Here is a 21,164-nt window from a genome sequence, read left to right as displayed (position 1 = left end):
CCCAGGGTGGAGATTAAGGCTCGGGGAGCGGAGACCTGCGCTGGGGAGGGTCAGGTGGGACAGAAAGATGGCACAGGGAAAAGGACAGGTTGAGCAGACCACCCGGTGGCACTGTTCAGGAGATGGTGGTGATGCCCCTCTGGGTGCCAGGCTCTTTGAGAGGGGCCCTGTGTCCTGGCATGTATCTGGGTCGAGGCTGGGTCTGACAGTGTATCAAAAAGAAACACCGGAGCCACAAAATGGGCTTTTTCAGGCTGGCTCAGTGGGGGCTTGGGGAGGGGACCTGGTAAGACAGGGGCTGGGACTGGCCTGGGCATTGTGAGGCCTTCCCCTTGCCAGGGCCGGACCCCCCAGTTCCTGGTGCAGTTCCAGGAGCCACGGCTCTGCCACTCACTGCCCTCCTTCCCCACCCTAGGTTCTGGGGACCGCCCTGGACGTTCCTTGTCTGGCAGTGGACGACGCCCTTCGCTGGGTCACCTGTGGGATTCCGGGACAGTCAGGCGGCAGAGCAGCTTTCCACAGAGTGTGAGAATGGGCAAAAAGGACATGGTTTCTGTCGTCAAGTGGGCTCGGGGAGCCCTGCAAACTCTGAGCTCTACACTGTTCAGTCCCTCAGCATGCCCAACCCCAGGCTCAAGGTCCTGAGCAGTCCCGCAGTGAAGGAATCTGCCCAGCGCTGTTTAAGCCCTTCCCCAGACTGATTGGATCCCAGAATCCATTTGCTCCTGCAGCACCCACGAAACAGGCTCTGAGAAGTGCCTCACGGTGCATGAGGCTGGGAGTCGGGAGAACTGGATTCTGCTCTCGTGGCTCATGTGTGCCACGTGGCTGTGGACATCCGTGTCTCACTCGTGTGAACAAGATGGACTCTGCAGTGCTCTGGTTGCCGCGTCCAGGACCGAGACACCTGGCCCAGCCAGGCCCGGCCACATGGCCAGGGACGCGGCCCCCAGCTGCCCCCATGCTGCAACAGGTCTCTGGGGACAGTGGCCCTCCAGGTCCATCCTCCCCTCCCCAGGGAACCTACCGCTCACAGGATACAGTCACGGGACCTCTGTGTGCTTTCATGCAGGGAATGGGGGCTGGCCCCTCAGGGCAAACACTGCGGGGAAGAACTTCCTGCCTGACAGGTGGGACTGGGTGTTGTTGAAGGGAAGGTGGGTGGACGGGAGGATCCTTTCAGGGAGCTGGGAAGGCAGAGACCAGACAGCCAAACGAGGGTGAGTCCTCAAGGTTTATTATAGAAGCCTATAAAAGAGCCACATTGAGTATTTCCAAAATCACAAAATGCACAACTTTTTTTAATATGCAACATGGAATATTATATACAGATTAAAACCACGACAGCAAAAACACTCACACGGCACCAGTTTCATATCAAAACAAAACACACAAGTGCTTTTTCAATATTAAAACAACTGTGATAAAAACATATTAACATTTTGAACCATGTTTACAATAGAGGAAAAACTTCATATTTTACTAAATAACAAATATTTAACAGCAAAAACTTTATACTAAATATCTATTTTGAATTATAACAAAAATAGTACTTATAATAGTTTATAAAGACAGACACAAAATTATAACATTTATGAAAAAACAAGTTTTGTGTATAAAATTATATTATAGCGATCTGGGCAGGGTCAGGATGGTGACCAGAACACAAATGCCAACGCCCAACATTGAAAGTGCTTCAATCTGCAAGCCCATGGCGGGAAGAGTTTTGTGGGGTTTTGTCTTTTTCATGTCAAGTTACAATAGTAGGAATGGTTAAGTGAGAACACATCACCCATCTGATGCTACCTCTATAAAACCTACACGCTAGCACACAGACACGGATGGATGTAAAGAGGAGACATGGGTGAGTCTCAACATTGGAACCCTCCTGTCAGCCAGTCAAGAGCTTTCTTCAGTTCCCTTCTTATTGCCTTTGAGACCCAGCGGGGCAAATGATCCTTCTTCCCTCCCTCACAGGGATCCCCACGGCCTTGCCTTCTCTGCCCCTCCCAGGCTGGTCACCCAAACCAAAGGCCACTGAGGTCTCCCGCAGCCTTCCAGCTCCCTGCCCCTCGCCGGGGCCAGGCCTGGCAGGCTTCCTGTCTGAAGCTGCCTTACTGCAATCCTCGATATTTAGTCAAAGACATTTGGTTCAGGGCAAGCTGGGTCAGCTGAGAGGAGCATGAACTTTCCAGACACCGGGCTTTTTTGTAGGTAACAGATTCTGGTGCACCGTGCAGCTGTTTTCAAGCTTTGATGAGCCTTTGCACATTTTTGCCTGTTTTTCAGAATGGGGCGGTGGGGTGGGGGCGATTGAGAGATATTACTCATTTTATTAATGTCAACTTTTGCCAATAACGTCTGTGCCGCACTTGCCTTTTAACAGTGAAAAGGTAGGAACCAAATGAAAGACTTGAGAATGGGGGAGACAGAACAGTCCGCAGGCACGAGCCATTCCTGTAAAGCCCGCCACAAGGCAGGTGTGCATGGGGGCGGGCGCCGGGGGCTGCCGCCTGCCCACTGAACACCACTGGGGGTGCCACTGAGCTGCTCACACGGGCCACTGCTACGGAGAGGCAACCGGGGAATCCACGTCCCGCATTCTTCTTCTGTGTGTTTTTTATTTTCTCCTAAAGCGGATTCACCGCTTTTATAACATCAAAAGCCAACAGAGAAACACGAAAAGCAAAGAAAAACTTGAAAACAGACACAATCACTTAGAGACTCACCAAAGGCCCCAAACCATCCCCGGGAGGCATCCCTAATTGCCAACACTCAAAATGCCAGCGGCAGGAGCTGCTCTTCTTTCATCCCCTGACCAGCCGGCTTTCAACCAAACCACTTCTGACGAATCACACGTACCCTCCTCAGCTCTCGCTGCAGCGCCCTCCTCAGCTGCCTCAAGACCAAGCAGAGGGCCTGAGTCGGCGCTGAGGAAGGGCTGCGTCTGCACTCACCTCCCCTTGCTTTCACCTGGTCCCCGCACCCCTGAGCTGGGCTAAGCAGACAGTGGCATAGAGGGGGGAGGGACTTCAAGGACACCTTTCCAAGGGCAAAGGGCAAAGGGTGAGGGTTGAGGGAGGGAAGACGGAGGCCCTGGCTCCCCGTCAGAAGAAAGAACCCGTATCCTTCCCTATACTCACTAGGCAGAGTGGGGGGCAGTGGGGTGAAGAGTGACCGAGTGGGACACGGCAGCGGCCTCCGAATCCCCGGTGATCAAGGTTTCTGACAGAGCGAGGAGGGAGGCGGTGGGCCGTTTCCCCATCCCCACCAGGGGACAAAGGCAGAGGTGCTGGATTTCACCTCAGGAGTGAGGCTCTGAGGTTGAACCCACAGAAGGTCTGGCGCCTGGGGGAGCTGCTCGACCCTAGGCCGGCGGGGGGCGGGTGGGGGTGGCTGGGTCACTTGCAGAAGTCCTGCCGGGGACAGCTGGGATGGAGGCCAGGGGACGGAGGAGACACTTGCTCCAGTCCCAGTGACACCAAGATTCAGTTATATTAGTGAATAAATATGGGGGTGGGGCAGGCCATCCATGAGCCGAGGGCCTTGGGTGTATGTGTAACAGGGAGCAGGGCGGGCTCCAGGCCGCCTGGCAGAAAGGTGCGGGTGTCAGTGCACGTGCCCAGGGCCACCAGGGAGGATGCTGGGAGGACAGGGCCTGGGGCTCCTTTGCCCTAAGGTCAGAAGAGAGAAAAAGTAGCAGCAATAGGTAATTTCAAATGTCCAAAACGGCAAGGGGTGGGCCTCCAGGCTGGTTACAGCCTGGCCCCGCCCTGCCAAGGGGGACTGGTGTTCTATTACCCAGGATGCTGTTCCCCGCGGGCACTGGTGGCCACACCGGGAGGGGCACTCGTCCCATCTGAGCCGAGGCAGGAGGGGAGGGGGTGCTGAAGAGAGGGCCAGAGGGGGCACCTCTTTTCCTCCCTCCCCCCCCCGTCAACCACCTGACCTCACAGGAAAAGAGTCGGAAAGAAAAGGGAGGGGAGAGACCAGTTCAGAACATCACAAGCAAAGGCTGCAGCACAGCCGACATCTAACACTGTGATGGGCATGCGGGGCGGGGGGCCAGGCCCTTTCCCGGGAGAGCTAAGCTGTTGGGGACGGGAGAGACTAGAGAGAAGCAGGGGCCGGGGGAGCGCCCGACCCCGGAGAGCCCTTTTGCCTTGGGGCAGGTTTGCCAGGGAGGGGAAGAGGGGCGGGCAAGGCCTGGGGGGCCCTTCCTCTTCCCCGGGCTCCAGCCCCCTCCCACACACAGGTTTCTACCCTTCCATCGCCTCCCGCCCCGAGGCCTGGCGCCCTAGACCGTGGCGCTCAGCATGGCCTCCGTCTCTGGCAGGATCTTGTTCTGGTTGGAGTCCAGGCCAAAGAACTTGACACTGAGGCCATCCACAGGGTGCAGGACGGGGACCAAGGTGATGCGGGGGAAGGTCCGAGTGGCCAGCTCGAAGCGGCTCGTGCTGGCTAGCTCCACCGCCAGCACCTTCAGGAACAGCTTGGCCAGGTGCTTGCCCAGGCAGGTCCGGACACCGCCACCGAAAGGGAGGTAATGGAAGCGGCCATCCTTGTCCTCGCTCCGCGCCTGACCGAAGCGATCAGGGTCGAAGACGTTCACGTCCTTGAACACGGGCGCCGTGTCATGTGTGTCCCGGATGCTGTACATGACACTCCAGCCTTTGGGGATCTGAAAACCCTGGAGGCAAGGCGGGGGCAGGGGTGGGATGCAGTGGTGAGAACCAGAGGAGGTCTGAGAGGACCCAGGACCTTCTGCCTGCCAGCCCCCACCCAGAGGTTCCTGGAGGCACCCCACTGTGGTCCCCAGGGGCCTGGCCAGCCTCCCCTTTTGGCATGTCAGTCCATCTACTTATAGATGTCCGCATGCAGCTTCACAGCACACCCAGCTGGGCTGCATCTGACCCAGCATCTGGGGCAAGGTCCCTGCTGGGTCCCTCCCGTCAGCCTGAAAGCTCCCCGAAAGCGAGCACCGTCTCCCCATGAGGCTGAGGCACCCCACAGGGAGCTGGTCTTTCCCGTCGGCCAACCCCCCACGCCACAGCTCACGGGCCCAGCCTCACGTCGAGCTCGAAGGTCTGCAGCACAGTGCGGTAGCCCCCGGAGACGGGCGTGAACAGGCGCATGACCTCCTTGATGACGCAGTCCAGGTAGTGCAGCCCACTGAGCGTGCTGAGGCGCAGCGTGCCCTCGCAGGGGCAGCCGCCACTGTGCAGGATGCCCTGGGCCCGCAGCTCCTCCCGCAGCTTCTCCAGCACGGCCGGATGCTTCAGCAGCTGCATGATGAGCGAGGTGCTGGCGCTGGCGGTGGTGGCGTAGGCGGCGAAGATGAGCTCCAGTGTCCCGTCCTGCAGAAGCAAAGAGGCACCGCTTGCAACCTGGGTTCGGCTTGGTGGCCCCAGCCTGGGGGCAGCCCCTCTCTGCCGGTGTCACCCCCAGGCCCCAGGGTTATCTAGCTGGGCCCTGCTGCTTCCTCTGAGCCTCACGTTGCTGAGCCATTTGGGCCACGATGGACAGAGGTCACGGGTCCAGTCCCCTGGCTGGGCAGAAGCACGAGCCTAAAAGTCCCTTGGGGAAGGGCTGCTTCTCACTCACTGCCGAATTCCAGGGCCGGCCTCAGCAGCCCTCATGAGTGCAGTGAGCTCACAGCAGAAAGAGCAAATCCCAAGGAGCGGGCACTGTGCGGGCGAGTGGGGGTGAGGTGCAGGGTCTCAACCTGGGCCTCCAGACTGGCAGCCCCAGCTCCTTCCTCCCTCCGCAGGAGGACATCTGGTAGGTGGTCAGGAGAGCTGAGGGGTTGGGAAAGCAGTCTGGGGTCATACCCACGAGGACCTGGGATGGAACTGCAGTGAGAAGGCTGAGGGAAGGTGGTCCCCAGAAGACTTAGAGCCCCTCCAGGGTCCTCTGGGGAGCAGTGGCCCCACAGAAAGGCCCCACCAAGTTATCTTGTTCCAAGCCCTGCATTTTACAAATGCTGAGCCCAGAGAGGGGAGTGAAAGAACAGGTCCTTTACTTGCCATGCCACCACCTACAAGTCACAAAACTTCTTATGAAATGGGAAAGTCTTTGGGGCTCCTTCCTGGCTCATGAGGAAAAAAAAACTGGGGCTAGAATACAGGGAAGCAGAGACAGTAGGGACAGAGCAGTCGGCAGTGAAGTGTCCACAGGCGCCTGGCAAGCACGTGAGTGGCAGAGTCTAGACGAGGACGAACTAATGCTCCCTCCTCGGGTGGAACACCCACCCTAAGACAGGGCAGGCAGGAAGCCCTTCCTGGAGCCCAGTGTGGACAGTCTTGGGGCCAGCAGCCCAACTGGGCACCGCCAGTGCCAGGCAGGCCGGGAGAGTGTCAAGTGCCACCCACTTGAAAAGGCTGCTCTTCCCCAAGGGCTGAGGCTGCCCTCCTGCAAGTGGCTTCTCCTTCTGGGCCCGCATTCCCCTAGGTGACCTCCTAGGGCTACTGTGACCACGAAATGCACTGAAATAGTGAATACCGGGGTGGCGGGGCTGGCTGGGGAGAGTGAGGGGGTCAACGACGCCGCGGACGCCGTGTCTGTTCAGGGTTACTAAGAACCAGTTTTCGGTATCTTTTCCAACATGGTAGATGGGACTGTGGGTGGGATGGAGACAGCGGGGCCCAGCTGCTGTGAGGACCACTCACCACCAGGACTGGGTGCAGAGCAAGCCATGGGGAGGGCAGGGGAGGCCCCGTCCGTGTGGGTGCTCCCACCCTGAGCAGCCCCAGCACGGAGCGCAGGCGTGTGTGCTGCCTGAGGCGGGTGGGGAGGGGCGCCCCACCTTCAGTTCCTGCATGGTCATCTCCTCCCCGTGCTCCTTGCTGCTCTCGATGAGGATGTCCAGGGCATCTGAGTAGTCCTTGCCCTGCGTGCACTGCAGCTTCTCCCGGATCGCCTTTTCCAGGCCCTTCTGTAGGGTCTGTCGTGCCTGAATGCCCTGAGGCGGGGAGGAGGCCATCTGGTTACCCAAGGGGAAGGGCAGGGTCCCTGAGGGCCTCCTCCCAAGGCCGAGCAGGGCAGGGTGGGGACTCTTCTGAGAGTTCCCATCTAAGCAGCAGTGACCCTGGGTGAACGCTCCCCTCTGTGTGTGTGACCAGTGACCATCTTAGCAGTCAGCTGCCCCTCCCTCAGGGTGGCCTCACGGATGCCCGTCTCCTCTCCTCCCAGGCCCTGGGTGCTCACCCGCCGGTAGCCACTAAAGGGCAAGTCGACAGGCAGGGAGAAGACGTTCTCCACGAACTGCTGGTAGACCTCGAAGAGGTGGCCGAGGTCCTCCTCGGGGATGCTGAAGCCCAGCAGCACTCGGATGGCCATGCGGAAGGTGAGCTTCTGCGCCTCCTGGTACACGTTGATGGCCTCGGGGTGGCTGCTCCAGGCGCGCAGTGTGTCCTGGATCACCAGCTGGATCTTGGGCAGGTAGCTCTCCAGGGCCTCGTGGCTGAAGATCTTGGAGAAAACCTGGAAGGCAGAGGGTCAGATGGACTCTGGCCTGCCCGCTCGGCCCAGCTGAAGCACCGTTCCCACGACCGTGATCAGGGAACACTCCAGGTCCTTACCCTGACCAAGCCCAAGCCTTGCCGTCTCCAGACACAGTCCCTCTGTTGGCTCCTCTACTCTGAGCCCCCCTCCTACTGCCCACATCGTGGAGCGGAGGCAGGGGAAGGACGGGATTAAAACACAGTTCACAAAGTCGGGACATTCAACATCACTCACAGGGGGACCTGAGCTGGCATTCCTTTCTGAAACCCCAGAAAACCATGTGCTCCAAATAATGGCAAAGCCCGGGGACTGGGCAGTCCAGCTGCCAACAGGTCTGCAGGCGATGTGGCCATACCAGAGTGGGGGGCAACACAAGAGGGCGCTGGGCAGGGCTGGAGGGGAGGCTGCCCCTCCACTGCAGGGGCCATTCCCGAACGCCCAGGCCATGGGGCAGACGTGCCCAGGAAGAACAGAACACAGGTGAACGGACTGGACAAGGAAGAGGTGGAAAGCAGTAAGTGGCTCTTTTCCTCCACTGATGGGAGAGCAAGAGAGTCCAAGGCTAGACTGCAAGCAGGACTTCCTGAGACCCAAGACTGCTCTCACTCCCTGGGAAATACCTACTGGGCAGAGATCGTAGGGGGTTTGTTAACTGTGCCATCCAAATGTCTTCAGTGTGGCCGGGTCTGGAGGCACGGGGATGGGGGCAAGACTTCCCACCTCAAAAGATCAGAAAGCCAAACAGAAGGCCTTTTAATTTCCCGCATCTTCCCGGTCCATTTTAAGTAGCCAGTGAGTCCCTGTTTCCACCTCCCTTGCTTGCAGTCCTCCTGATTCCTGAGCAAGTTCCTCAGCCTCCCTGCCCCCTCCTCACCCAGATGCCCCTGCGCCTAGTTTCACGCTGCTGCCCGGGGTGTACGGCACAGGGTACGATGTTAGTTTATTTACTGTTGGCCGGTGGGTCACACGGGCAACCAACAATGTCTAGCCCCGACCCCCAGAGTCCAGAGCAGAAGGGGGTACCCCCACCGGGGCCAAGGGAAAGTTCACCGGGGAAGGCGAGGGTGGGGGGGGCGGGCAGCGCAGAGGAAGGAGACAAGTACTCCTCTAGCCGCACCCCATCAACCCCACGCAAACCACACACACGCGCCCACCCTCCCCTCCTGCCCCCAAACACAACCACCGCACAAACTGTAAATGTGAGAATTTCCCCTGCAGTCAGCTCAAGGAAGAAAAGGTAACATTTTCCTGGCCTCAGCCCTGCATGGCTAATGGGAGGGCTGGTTTGCAGAAATAACAGTGCTGGCCCTTCAGTGGCCCAGCCAGGCGTTCACAATAGCACTTTCATTCCGAAATTCCCGGTGGGCAGAGGGAGGGAGAGAAGGAGGCCGGTGAGGGGCAGAAAAGCCAGCACTGTCTGGGGCTGCTCCTGCTGCTAAGGGACAGCTGAAATGTAGAAGGATGAGGGGAGGTGGCCAGGGGCAGCCCAGGCCTGGCCAGGTCACTCACACCTTGCTCAGCTGTGAGGGCCCGGGGAGTTTCCAGGGCCACCTCCTGCCAGGGTGCCCTCTGCCTCAGCCCCGCCCTCCTGGACCCTAGTGTCCTTAGGATGCCAGGTTCCACTCTTGGTCTAGGAGTTTTACGGGTAGGAGTGGGGCCCTGCCCCAGAGCCCATCACTGGCCTGCTAGGGGCCCTTATGAACAGCAAAGAGCCCACAGAAGGAGCAGTAAGTGCTCCGTGGGAGCCAAGCAGGCTCCTGAGGGATGCAGGATGGTAACTGTGGCTGCCAAGTGTTGGTGGGGAGGCTGGAGGTAGGGCAGGCAGGGGCAGGGGGGCCACGTCTGGCCAGAGCCAGCCAACCTAGGGCAGAGTCAAGGGCACTGCCCTGGAGGGAACGTAGCAGGGGCTGGCCAGGGCCCCCAGCACACAGGACACCTGGGCCCAAAGGTGGGCATGTGGAGGGGGAATCAAGCAGAGGCCCATGCCGACCAGGACCAGCCGAAGTCAAAGCCAGCCAGGCTCCCAAGATGCAGTGGGTGGTGGGAAAAGGCAGGCTGGGCACCCAGAAACCTGAGTTTTATTCCCAGATCATCCACCAGCTTACTGTGGGATCACGGCCACGTCACCTTGCGGCCTCATGGTTTCCTCATCTGTGAATTGGTAAGGTTGAACCAGGGGATCTCTGTGGTCCCTTTCAATGCACAGATCACACGAACACCAGTATCCGTGTGTCCCTGAGTAGACGCTCTCCCCTCAGAGAAGCCCAGAATCCGGCACGGCATCCGTCACCTGGTGTAAGTGTCTGCCGGGCCCCCACTCACACACCTCGTATGGGCTACGGTGGCTCAGGAAGGGCCATCCCAGGGTTACCAAAGGGGGAGCTCTGAGGGACCCCACTGCACCCCGAGGAGTGGCCAGACAGGACCCAGGGACAAGCCTTGCCCCGTCTGTCCCAAAGGTTACATTCCCTGCGCCCTCTAGCGATGGCCGGCTGAATCGCTCCTTCTCCAGCCTTGGGGGCCACGGAGAGCAGGAAGGACCCAAGGGGACCTGGGACTGGGCAGAGTGACTCCAAGGGCAGGGGGTCCACACCTGACCTCTAGGTGGGAAGGGGCCCTGAACAAGGTCAGGAGCTGAAATGACCGCAGGAAGCCTGCACCTGCAGGCCCCCCGGGGTGGGGCTTCTGAAAGAATTTCAGCCACGACCAGGGCTCTTATCTTGACCCAGAAAGGAGTCTAACTGGATGCTCTGGGGTCCCTTTCCTCCTGGCTGTCCCATGATTCTCCTCAGAGGCCCCCAGAGGTGGAGAAACTACCCAAATGAGAAGCCGAGCAAAGGCAGATTGCGGGCACTCCAGGTTCAAGGGGCTTTGCTCAGTGGTCACCAAGTCCATGCTCCTGCCTCCCGCCCAGCTGTTCCACAGGCATCAGAGCCTCCCAGGCGCCGGGAAACTCCAGGGCCTCATCCCTGGGACCGTGCCCAGGGTTAACAACGTGGGCACTTCCCAAAGCCAGGGCAGCCCAGAAACCACCGCCCACCACAAAGGCCAGGAGGAGGCGGAGGTGCTGCCCAGGGCACAGGAAGGCCTGGGCACGTGGGGGCGATCAGGGTCGGGACTTGGGCACAGGGGAAGGCACCGGCGGAGCAGCTCATCGTGAAGAGGGGAAGGGTTCCCAGAGGCCCCAGAGCCCACGGCCTGACCGCAGTTGCAGCAGGAGCCAGGGCTGCTTTGTTTCCCTCTGGGGCTTCCCTTGGAATTCCCACAAGTGAGCCAAGAATGCTGGACAAAGGTCACCGGGAACCAGCCTGGCTCGGGCAGAGCCCTGCACAGGGAGAAGCAGGTATGGACATCCCATGAGGGTTGGCACTGGGGAGAGCAGGGCGGAAGTGCACGGGAGACCTGGGAACTCCAGGCACATACCCCGAGCAGGACGGGCTCTGGCCTTGAAGGATGTGCTTGGAAGCCCTCCCCCAACCTCTATGGGTTTTCCCAACAATGCAGTTGGCTCAAGAGCCCACATCCTGGGTTCTCGCGCTCCCTGTAATAAAAGCTGAATCCATACCCAGGGTCGGGGGAACCACCAGGGGGCTCGTCAAGGCTCAAATTCCGTATAATTGTTCCTACAAATGTCTCCCCCACACCCCCAGGCCTCCCTCCCCACTCCTGCCTCTTAGCCAGCGCCCCTGGGAGGGGAGTCGCTCACTGGAGCCCCATGACCCTGCACGCGGACCCGCTCAGCCCGATAACCTCCCCTTCTCAACTGGCGGCTGTGGATGGATGGAGAGAAGGATGGGCAGCCTCAGAAGCAGGAAGAGCCAGAGAGGGGACCCACTCCCCGGTCCAGTGACTCAGACTGGGAGGAATGGAGGCAGCTGCCCGGGAGGGTGGGGGCCTAGGCAGGCCACCCCGCCAAGCCACCAGGGCCGCGGCCTGCGGAGTGGAAAGAATAACAGAGGGCGGACAGCCACCGAGGCAGCTGTCCGAACAGCGCAGGGGTAAGGCCAAGGTGCGTACTTTATGCTCAAGTAGGGGGAGGACAAGAAGGGACGTCATCCCTCAGCTGCCTGGCATTTCCACTGGACCTCCACTCCACCCTGGCTGCCTCCTGAGCCAGTCCCCACTCAGCCCCTCTGACTGGGAGAGGCTGGCCAGATCCCCCAGCCTGGGTATGCCCCTTCTGGGTCCCCAGAATCTGTGGGCAGAGTATCTGTCCCCAACTCGAGTCCAGCTCTGACTGTCCACATTGTGGCTGAGGGGAGAGAGCAGCACTTGGCACATACCTGCCGGGCTCTGAGTTCTGTCCAGACCCTCCTATCCCTCCTCCAACCATAGAAAAAACCCCTGAGAAAGCTGAGGCCCAAAGAAGGAAGGGCTTTCCCAAGGTCACAGTCTGGGGCACAACTGGCCACACTCACCAGGGTCCCTGAACACCCTGCCTCCCACCAATCCAAACCCCGCTGAGCCACGCTCTACCAGTCCTGGGAGCTCTTGATGTATCTAAGAGCTAGAAGGGGATGCTCCTCTAGGGCCCAAATCTATTCTGAGGGTAAGGCCAGCTGTTTCGGCTACTCTGTCAGCCCCTGGAGGCACACCCGCCCTGCCCTTCAGCCCCAGGAACCTGGAACAGATACAACTGGCTTAGAGGGGTCAGGGCCAGAGCAGACCCCAGCCAAGCCTCCCCACTTCCCGCCAAGGCCACAACTGTCTCCCAAGGCTGGGAGAGCGAGCATCGCAGCATCACAGCCTTGGACCCCACCCTGCCCTGGGAAAAGGACGCGGAGGGGGGGTGAAAGGGAGGGCCCACACCACTCACCCCTGCCTGACACAAGGGCACGCAGAGGGAGGAGCCCACTCCCAGGCGCCCTGGTGGCTGGCCGTGGGCACCCTCCCCCGCTGACCTTCAGAGACATCCGCTCCTGCCACCTGCCCCCTCAGCAGCCCCTGGTGCTACAGTAATTTTTGGTGAAGGACCTCCGCTGGCAGCACAAAGGCTCCGTGCCTCTGCCAGGGGGTGGGGACAGAGCTCCCAGTAGCAGGGCTGCCTGGCCACGCCACCGCCTTCCCATCCCACACAGGTGGAAACTTCTGCCCTGAGCTGAGCCTGGCAGACATGACTTTGAAGCCAGAGGCTGTGCAGTGGTTCAAAGGCCACCTGGAGCCAGTCTGAGCCGGCCTCCCCCAGGACCCCACGACCATGGGCCCTCTTGGCTCTGCCCTCCTGCTGAGGCACCTCCTGGCCTCTCCACCCCGACATAAACCCAAGCCTACAGAGGATGTCTGAGGCGAGTGCAGTAACCCTGAGCCTGAGCTCCTCCCCGAGCCAGGACGGGGCCCAAAGGCCAAGTTAGTGAGGATCGGTGGGTGGGCAGGTCAGGCTTCTTCATTCCTATCCCAAAACGTCTGGAGCTGTTCCCCCACCTCAGCCACGGGCACAGGAGTCCCTGAAGCCAGGGGTCAGGGGAGGAGGGGCAAGAAGACCACTCCTAGGGTCTCTCCAGTCCAGAGTTCCAAAGCCAAGTTCATCCTTGGGATGCACTCCAAGTTCTCTGACAGAATCTCAAGGCCACTGCCTGAAATGCCCTGCAGATGCTGGCCCTTTGGTGCACAGAGGCCCAGCCCTATCTCCAGAGGAAAAGAGGAAATGTCTGATCCTGGTGTGTGGGGTTGGGCACTGGACGCTTCCAGAACTACCCATGACAACCACCCCCTTCTCTGGTAACCCTCCCGCCCCATCTTCCCTATCAGACTCCATCCACGCTTCCAGGGCAATTCCCAGCTTCTTTGCATACAAAGAGAGATGCAGTCCCTCCCCCATGAACCAGAGACCTCCTGGCCCCAGGTAGGGAAGGGGTAACAAAGGACGAGGGACAGAATCTGAGGTCGCAGCTACAGGGACACAGGCCTGGCTTCCAGAGAGGATTCTGTTAGATTGGGCAAGGTATTCTGGACGTTCTCCCTGGCAACCCTACCCCTCCCTCTTGGCCCTAGACCACCAGGGCAGCCTGGACAAACACCTGGACTGCAGTGATGGCTGTGAGGAACCCCTTTCCCAGCACACCTGGTCAGACCTCCAGAGAAGGGGTGGGGTAGTAGCCCCAGTGGAAATAGTGACGGTCCTAGCTTCCCGCCAGCAGGGCCTCAGCACACCTGGCCCCCACTTCCTGCGAGTACATCCTAACCAGGCTGGGCCTGGCCCAGCAGCCCACTCTCCAGCCAGGTCCCTGCTTGCAGCGTGGGCTGGCTAAGACAGTGTGAGTGGCACAGGGCAGTCCCCACCCTGGCCAAGTTGGGTGCACTGGGCATTGGGTCCAGCAGACTGGCCATTCTCTCCAGGACCAACCTGTGTGCCTCTGAGTACTCTCTTCTCATCCCTCCAGCTAGATTCTACTTCTTAAGGGCAAGGACCAAGTTTCCAGCTTCTATGCTTGTATCTAATCTAAGGCCTGCTACTTAACTCAGTAAACTTAAGTTTATGGAACATCAATTAGAGATTTGGCGGGGGAAGGATGTTTTCATCTGCCCATTTAACACAGGACCCACACACATGCCACATAGCGAGCACACAACTAGCACACAGAAACCCTGCTTTGGGTTCCCAAGCCTCTGTCAGGATGAGCTGGTTTCTGGCTGCTCCCTTATCCGCAAGGTGCTAGAGGGCAAGGGTGCCTGAAAGCGAGAGACTATGCCTCATCTGTGGTCCTCCTTTCTGGCCCCACCCAGGTCCCACCCCCTCACCCTGTCCCTCACTCCAGCTTCCTCCCTGGTGTATTCCTCCAGCAGCATTCATCTGCACCCCCCTCCTTCCTCCCAAATGGACGATGTAAGCCAAAACCTTGGAGCTTTCCAGGAGGGCCTTCCCCACCTGGAGGCCCAAAGCCAAGTCAGGCAGAGGGTGCAGGGAATTGCAGGGCAACAGCCTCTCCCCAAAGCCCTCTGCACCCCCAGGTCCTGACCAAGCCTTCTTCCCGCCAGCACTCCCTCCCCACCTCCACCCTGACCCTCAGCTTCTGGCAGCCCCAGGTGGGCAGGGCTGAGGAGGGCTCTCCTCGGTGGCTTAGAAACAACTCTTCCCTTGGATGCCCGTGTTGCAGGCCCTGCCCTGCCTTTGCTTCCTTTCCCGACCTGGTTCAAGTCCCTCAATCTCTCCAAGCCTCGGGCTCCTCTTCTGTGAGAAAGGGACAGTAATTGCTTTCTTGTCAAAGTCTTTAGAAAGGTAAAATGGGGAAGCAGCCACATTCTTTGGAGCTGGGTTTCTGAGGCTCGGGCTCTCTCCTAACTCTTTGAAATAACGCTTTTGGTGGAGTCACAAAGACTAAGAAAAAAAGGAGTGTTCGGCATATTTGAAGAGCCCCCATTCTTGAGCCTACGGGCCCCCTCCCAGCCACTCCCAAGAACCCTCCCATCTGCCCCCGGGCTCTGTTAGCTGCTTCCTGCTCTAGTGAAGCAGATGGGAAGACCACTTCAAGAGCCCCTTTCCCAGCCCCTGAAATACGTGCTTTAGCGGGGGGGCGGGGTGGTGTACGTGCTGACCAGTCCCCTCTGATTTTTCCTCCTTTTATCTGTTACGGAGAACTACTCTTCGCAGGCAGTTCGGAAGACGACAGATTCTACAGGATGAACTCCTCTGTTCACACACACACGTCCGGAGGAGGGGTCTGCCCCACCATGGCCCTCTCCTGTCTCCCAGGCTCTGCCACTTTTCCCGGAGATCAGAGGCTGCCTCTCCCTTTCCTTTAGGTTTCAAACCGGGTGAGTCCTCTGACCCAATGGAAAAAGTGAAGGGAGGGGAGGTCGTGCAGCGCTGCCCCTCCCCACCCCCGCACCCCAGTCGCGGCCGCTTTAAGCCGGCGGGCCGGCGCCCCGCCCGCCGGCGGCTCAGCTTTCGGGTTACTGCAGTTCAAACAGCACGTGCCGCCCGCGCTCTGAGCCGCAGCGGCGGCGCTGCCCTGGGAGGGGGCGGGGAGGCTTGCCCCTTGCGCGCTGGCTCGCCTCCTCCGCGCCTCTTCCAGGCGCTCGGGAAATCCACAGGATAAACACACACTTTCTCTTCCTCTTTATGGGAGGGGGTAGGTGCGCTTTGATCCCCCGCCGCGCCTCGGCTCGCCGAAGTTCTCCCACCCCTCGCCCTTCCCCCTCTGTCCAGACCGGTGCGCGCAGTGGCCCAAATTTCACCTCATCCCTCCCAGGCAAGGCCCAGCAACCGCTGCCCACAAGGTGCCCCCAGCCCCCGCGCCTGCCCGCGTCGCCCTTAAGCAACCTGTGGCCGGGAAGCTAGGTGTGATTTTAGAACGATCCGTTAACAGTCCTCGGAATTCCAGGGGACGAAAAGGAGGAGCGCTGGCCACCGTCCGCCCTCTCTTTTTTCCAGGTTTGTGGAACACGACGATGACAGGCGTTGGACGCCCCTGTCGCCGCATGTTCAAGTTGTCCAAACCAACCCCCAATTAGCCACCCGTTGGGCCTGGTAGTGCGCACGGCTTGGTGGCTTACCAAGAGGGCAGACCCGCATGAGGCCTGTACAGGCCCTGGATCTGGGATCGCAGCCGTCTAGGCAGGGAGCTTCGGGATCCTCCCACATGGTGTGCAAATGGGGGCGCGGACTCTGGTAGGGACGTCCCCGAGTCTCCGAGAACTCCTTACCCCGAGGGAGGTGCACGAGAGAAGAGGATCAGAGCACGGTTGCGGGGCTCTTGGCCTAGAGTTCTTACCTTGCGCTTGTTGCGGTGGATATCGCCGATGGAGTTGGCCACCGTGTTCGGGCCCAGCAGCATGCGTGTGCTACGTGGCCACTCGGTGCTCACGAGGTGGTGCTCGCCCATGAGGATCTTGCGTACATTCTCCGCGCCCGTCACGCGGATCAGCGGCCGCCCGAGCAAGTGCGTCTTGAACACGTTGCCATACTTCTCCCTCCGCGACGACTGGAAGCCAGAACCCTGCGGGTGCCACGCAAAAACTTTCTCAGGGCTCACATCTCCAGATGGGACACCTGGGAGGCCCAGCCTCGAGGGCCCGCGGGGGAGGGGCGGAGGATCCAACCCGGGGCACCAGTCCCCTACCCCCCCCACACACACACACGCATGCACGCACGTAGGTTTTATTTTTCACAGCATGCATAAGAACTGGGGCCTAGAGGATAATCAATAAAGGAAGGGGGCGAGAGGCCCAGGGCAACCCCCGGGGAGGTGGTTTTTTAGTAATGACTTGCGGGAGGGAAAAGATATCCTGGACTGCGGGACCAGAAGCTAGAACCTCCGCCTCCCCCTTCCCCCGCCTCGCGCTCGGGAGACTCTCGGAATAAATATTTCCAGGCTCCCGGCCACGGGCTGGCGAGACCCCGCGGGGTGGCCGCAGGCCAAAGATTATTTATAGCGGCGAGCGGTCGGTGCCCGGAGGCAATCACTACAGATGGGGGTTGGGGTTTCCTCCGTTCGCTGGTGTGGGCCACGAAGGGACACGGCGGCCCTCTGAGGGCTCCGCAGGGTAGAGTCATGGGCCGGGAGCCGCGATTTTCCTAATGCAATATGCCCTGGAAATAACTAAGGAGGACTTTCGTCGTCGCCCTGGAGTTTGGGACGCGAGAGCAGAGGAAGGCGCTTCCCGAGGGGCGGGGTAGGGCTGGGCGGGGCCGCCGTCTCAGGTAACCGGATCCCCGGTGGCGGCAGCGCGAGCAGAGCGGAGCCAGGCCCCGGCCCGGGCCCGGCACTCGGAGGAGCTGGCTGTGTCGGCCCCACGCGGGTACCGGAAACAGAGGGGACCTCCGAAGGGCGGGAGCAGGGGCGTCCCGCTCACCTTTGACGAAGTAGCTCGCCACCCCACCCTGCATTAACCCTTCTCCGGCCAGGGCAACAGCCGGTGAGAAGGGGAGGGGCGCCACCTGTCAGGCCGTCCCGCCTGCCCGCCTGCAGACGTGCGGATGCCGGCTCCAGACCTGTGGGGTCATGCACTCCCCGAAGGGACACTCCGCTTCCTCTTTTCCCGGGTTGGTCCCCCTCCTCACTTTCCCTTCTTCCACGGAAAAGCATTCGCCAGTTAGATGTGTACACACCCCAGCCCTGCCGAAAAGTGACTCTGCAGAACCCGGAGCCCTAATCACTTTTCCACGTGTGCCTCCGGCCCGGGCGCGCGACAGGGAGCGAGCTCGGAGCGCCCGCGCCTCCAGGAGGGGGCCTGGGTCGCGGGGGACACCGCCCCACTCCCAGGTTGGCGGGTCGGGGAGAACTCCCGCCACCCTGCCGCGGTTCTAGACGGCGTCTACCCCTTTAAGAGAAATCAAGGCGAGGGTGGAGGTGCGACAAAAGGGGGCAGAGAGCGGGGTTCCCTCCCTCGGTCTGCTGTACCGGTCTCTCTCACTACGTCTGACTCTCCTCTCCTGCGTTTCCTCTGTTTTTCTTTTCTTTCGACACAAAAGTTGGGTTGTGAATTTTCCGAGGTCGCCGCCGCCTTTCTCCCGCGGCACCCCCTCCCCCGCCTCTGATCTGCCTAACTATAATTAAAGTGCGTTTTTTGTGGCATTAATAAAGAGTTATTTGTCCGCCGTTTCCACGGTCTTCACAAAGAGGACTTTCATAGGGGCGGCCGCTCGAGCCGCGAGTCCAATTTATACAAAAATGTTGTATTTTTAGCCCTGGGCTCTGTTTAGATGGCGCACGGTGGAAACGGAGAGCCCTTGGAGGTCCCCCCGTAAAATCTGATAAATGACTCCGAAAAAATAAAGCTGGGATTCAGAGGGCTCCCATTAACCCCTTCAGTGCTTCTCTACACGCATCTCCCATTTCCTTCTCACCTCAGAGTCAAGGGCCCCGGGGGCGAACGGATTGGGTGGCGTAGGCCTGCTTCCCCCTCCCCATCTTACGTGCGGGTCGGACGCGGAGCCCCAGAGGCCCTTGTGGGATTCGGAGAAACGGTCAGGGGACGTTGGTGGCGGGGGTGGGGTGGGGGCGGTGAGGAAGGGGGGGCGGCGACAGACCGCGAATTCTGCAAATTGGCTCTAATACGGCAGGGGCCGACGCCCCTGTGAATATATTTTATTTCCTAAATTCTCGGCCGAAAGCCTAGACCACCGCTGCAGTTAACCCTTTAAGTGTGTTGGCACGGGAGAGGCTCTGGGGATTTCTTTACGGCAGCGGGGCGGGGGGAGGTCCCATTGGTTGAAGTGAACCCCACCTTGTTGCACGAACAGGCCCCCAAAGAGATGGGCTGATACCGGGACTTGGGAAAACCGCAGGGCAGAGGAACCTCGCGTGCCCCTCCCGCCCCAGCTCTGCTGTCAATTGGCGCGGGGCGGGGCTCCGCAGGGTGTATGTGTGTGTGCACGCGGATTACACGAGTCTGTTAATTTCAAGCCAAGCTTTAGCACTTCTAAACTCACAGGTCTCTGCGTTCACCTCCCGCCTTCGCTTTCCCGGGCCGAGGCTGTCTGCTTCAGTACAGCCTACCTTCTGCTAACTCCTAACAGCATCTGCCGGACAAACACGCGTGCACACGCCCACACAACACACCTTCCGCGGTTAACCCAGAGGACCCCCCCTCCCCAAAGAAAAACCTGCTGTGTATCGAATTGCAAAAGCGATTATCTAGCACTTGAGGATGTTAATTCCAGGTTAATCTCCCCATTACCTACCTGGGTCCGGTCCCCGACGCGCCCACCCCCATTATCACCAGCAGTGCGGGTTGTGTGGCGTCTCACAACAGACACAAACGCACTCTATGGGTCTCACACACACCTCTCCCAAGTTACTCTCCCCTGCTAAACTGTCCCCACCCAGTAAGTAAATAGACCCTTTTCTCCGAAAGCCGAGAAACCTCGGGTCTCAGGCTTCTCATTTTCCTTGGGTTACCTCCTTCCTCCCCCACCACAAAACACATACACTTTCTCAGACCGTAGAACGGGGCTATAGTACCTGGCGTGGCCGGTGACGCGGCGGGAACACAGCCCGGGTCTTAAAGGGGCAATCCTGGCTGCCACTGGCCCACTCTTTCTTTCCCTGACTCAGTTTTCGGGTCCCAGTGACACCGCCAAAGCCCGGGAAGTCGACGGTGACTGGGGCCTGGAGCGCGAAGGGGAGGCGAAAGCGGCTCACGACTGGATGCCCCCTCCGGCTCGCGCTGCGCGGGGAGCCCCCAGGACGCTCGATGCACCCCTGTTGAGTCGCTCGCGACTGGAAAAAGTCGGTCTTGGGAGCCCTCTCGGATTCGGGAACCTCTCTTACCAGCCCCTTGAACCTGCGCGCCCGGCGCCAGCGGGCTCGGAACCACTCCGCAGGCGGGCAGGGGAAGCCCGGGCGGCTCAGGCAGAGAGGAGGGAAGGGGCGGGGCGGGGACCCGTGCCTTCAGGCTCCCGGCGCCCCCTGGCCGGCCCGCGGCTCCATCCGCCTGGTGCTCGCCGCTAGCGGACCCTGGAGAGCAACGGAGCTAGAGCGCCCTTACCTGTAGCAGCCAGTGGCCGGTCTCTCCGATGAGCGGGAAGCCCATGGAGCCCTTAGGGATGGGCAGCTTGCAGCTTTTGTCGCGGGTGGCAGCCCAGCGCAGCTGCCACAGCTGCTGCGACACGGCCAGCAGCAGCGTCACCGACACCAGGCACGCGGCGAGGGTGGCCAGCGCCGACACCAGCTCCAAGCCTTCAAAGAGCATGTTGGCGGCCGCTCGGGGGATTGGCTGTGCTGGCCGCGGCGGGGGAGGGGAGGGCCAGACGAGAAGGGACGGGAGCGGCGGGGGAGGGGAGGCTGCCGCCGGGGGTCCTGGCACCTCCGGCCGAAACAGAAAAGGAGCAAGGAGCCAAGGGAAGGGAAGTGGAGGCTGCGAAGGGAGCGGAGACAGTGGGGGGAAATCGCCTAAAAGAAGAGAGAGAGGAGACACGAGGCGACTCGGAGTGTAACTTTGTTTGTTTGTTTGTTTGTTTGTTCCCTTATAGCGGACTTAGGGGCTGCTGGAGGGGTGATGAGACGAAGCCGTGAATCAAGCTGGTGGATTAGCTCTCCCCGCAACCATCACACTCGGAAAACTTTGGAAAACTTTGTCCAGCGGGAGCCTCTCTCGTAAGCCCCTTCCCCTGCTCGGGGTGGGGGGGGGGAGAGGTGGGGACAGAGAACTAGCGGAGAGAAAGTGCGATCGATTTGTCAAAAGTTTTCCCCTCAAATTCCTAGGTTAAAAAAAAAAGGAAAAAATCCTGAATCCCCAAATTCCAACGAACCCAGAAACTTTGGGTGCGAGAGGGAAGGTTCCCCGGCTGAGGCGAGTGGAGAGGCCGAGCTCAGCGCCCCTGGGCTGCCCTGGGCGGCGCGCCGGAGCCCCAGAGCCGCCGCTGCACCCCCGAGGCGGGCGCGGCGGGCGAGGCGGCGCGGCGGGCGCGGGTGCGGAGCCGGCGGACCGCGGCCCGGACGGGACGCAGCCGGCGACAGAGCCCCGGGCGGGCGCTGGGGCGGCGGCGGCGGCGGCGGCTGGCGGGAGGGGTGAGGCGGGGTGGGGTTGGGGGAGGAGGTGAAAACCCGAGCTGGGCTATTGTATCAATTAAGAAAAGGCAGTCCGTCCCGGGACGCAGTCTCTCGGCTCAGGAGTTGCTGCTGGGAGAAGAAAGGGGGGGGGGGGGGAGAAAGGAAGGCAAAAGGAATGAAAGAAGGGAAAAAGCAGGAGGCAGGATTTCAGGGCTGATGGTTTTAAAA

General features: G+C 60.2%; 1 protein-coding gene across 1 annotated transcript; it reads right to left on the bottom strand.

Annotated features, from left to right (window-relative positions):
• Positions 1–1,233: 1,233 nt before the first annotated feature.
• Positions 1,234–20,719, bottom strand: CYP26B1 (cytochrome P450 family 26 subfamily B member 1). The gene is made up of 6 exons (XM_060027549.1): positions 19,933–20,719; positions 16,215–16,439; positions 7,207–7,482; positions 6,806–6,961; positions 5,073–5,357; positions 1,234–4,690 (listed from the first exon to the last, which is right to left on the bottom strand). The coding sequence occupies exons 1-6, from the start codon at positions 20,134–20,136 to the stop codon at positions 4,298–4,300; spliced, it is 1,539 nt and encodes a 512-aa protein (XP_059883532.1). The 5' UTR covers positions 20,137–20,719; the 3' UTR covers positions 1,234–4,297.
• Between the last annotated feature and the right edge of the window lie 445 nt (positions 20,720–21,164).

This window comes from Delphinus delphis, chromosome 12 (assembly GCF_949987515.2).
Source record: "Delphinus delphis chromosome 12, mDelDel1.2, whole genome shotgun sequence".
NCBI lineage: Eukaryota > Metazoa > Chordata > Mammalia > Artiodactyla > Delphinidae > Delphinus > Delphinus delphis.
Note: the sequence above shows the minus strand (reverse complement) of the source record. Positions and strands in the feature narration are given on the sequence as shown.

Excerpts from the sequence above, each read along its gene's own strand:
- CYP26B1 (XM_060027549.1), bottom strand. The coding sequence starts at position 20,136 with ATGCTCTTTGAAGGCTTGGAGCTGGTGTCGGCGCTGGCCACCCTCGCC. Across the intron at positions 7,483-16,214 it reads TCCACCGCAACAAGCGCAAG|GTTTTCTCCAAGATCTTCAG; the intron begins GTAAGAACTCTA and ends TCTGCCTTCCAG. Across the intron at positions 5,358-6,805 it reads TGACCATGCAGGAACTGAAG|GACGGGACACTGGAGCTCAT; the intron begins GTGGGGCGCCCC and ends TTGCTTCTGCAG.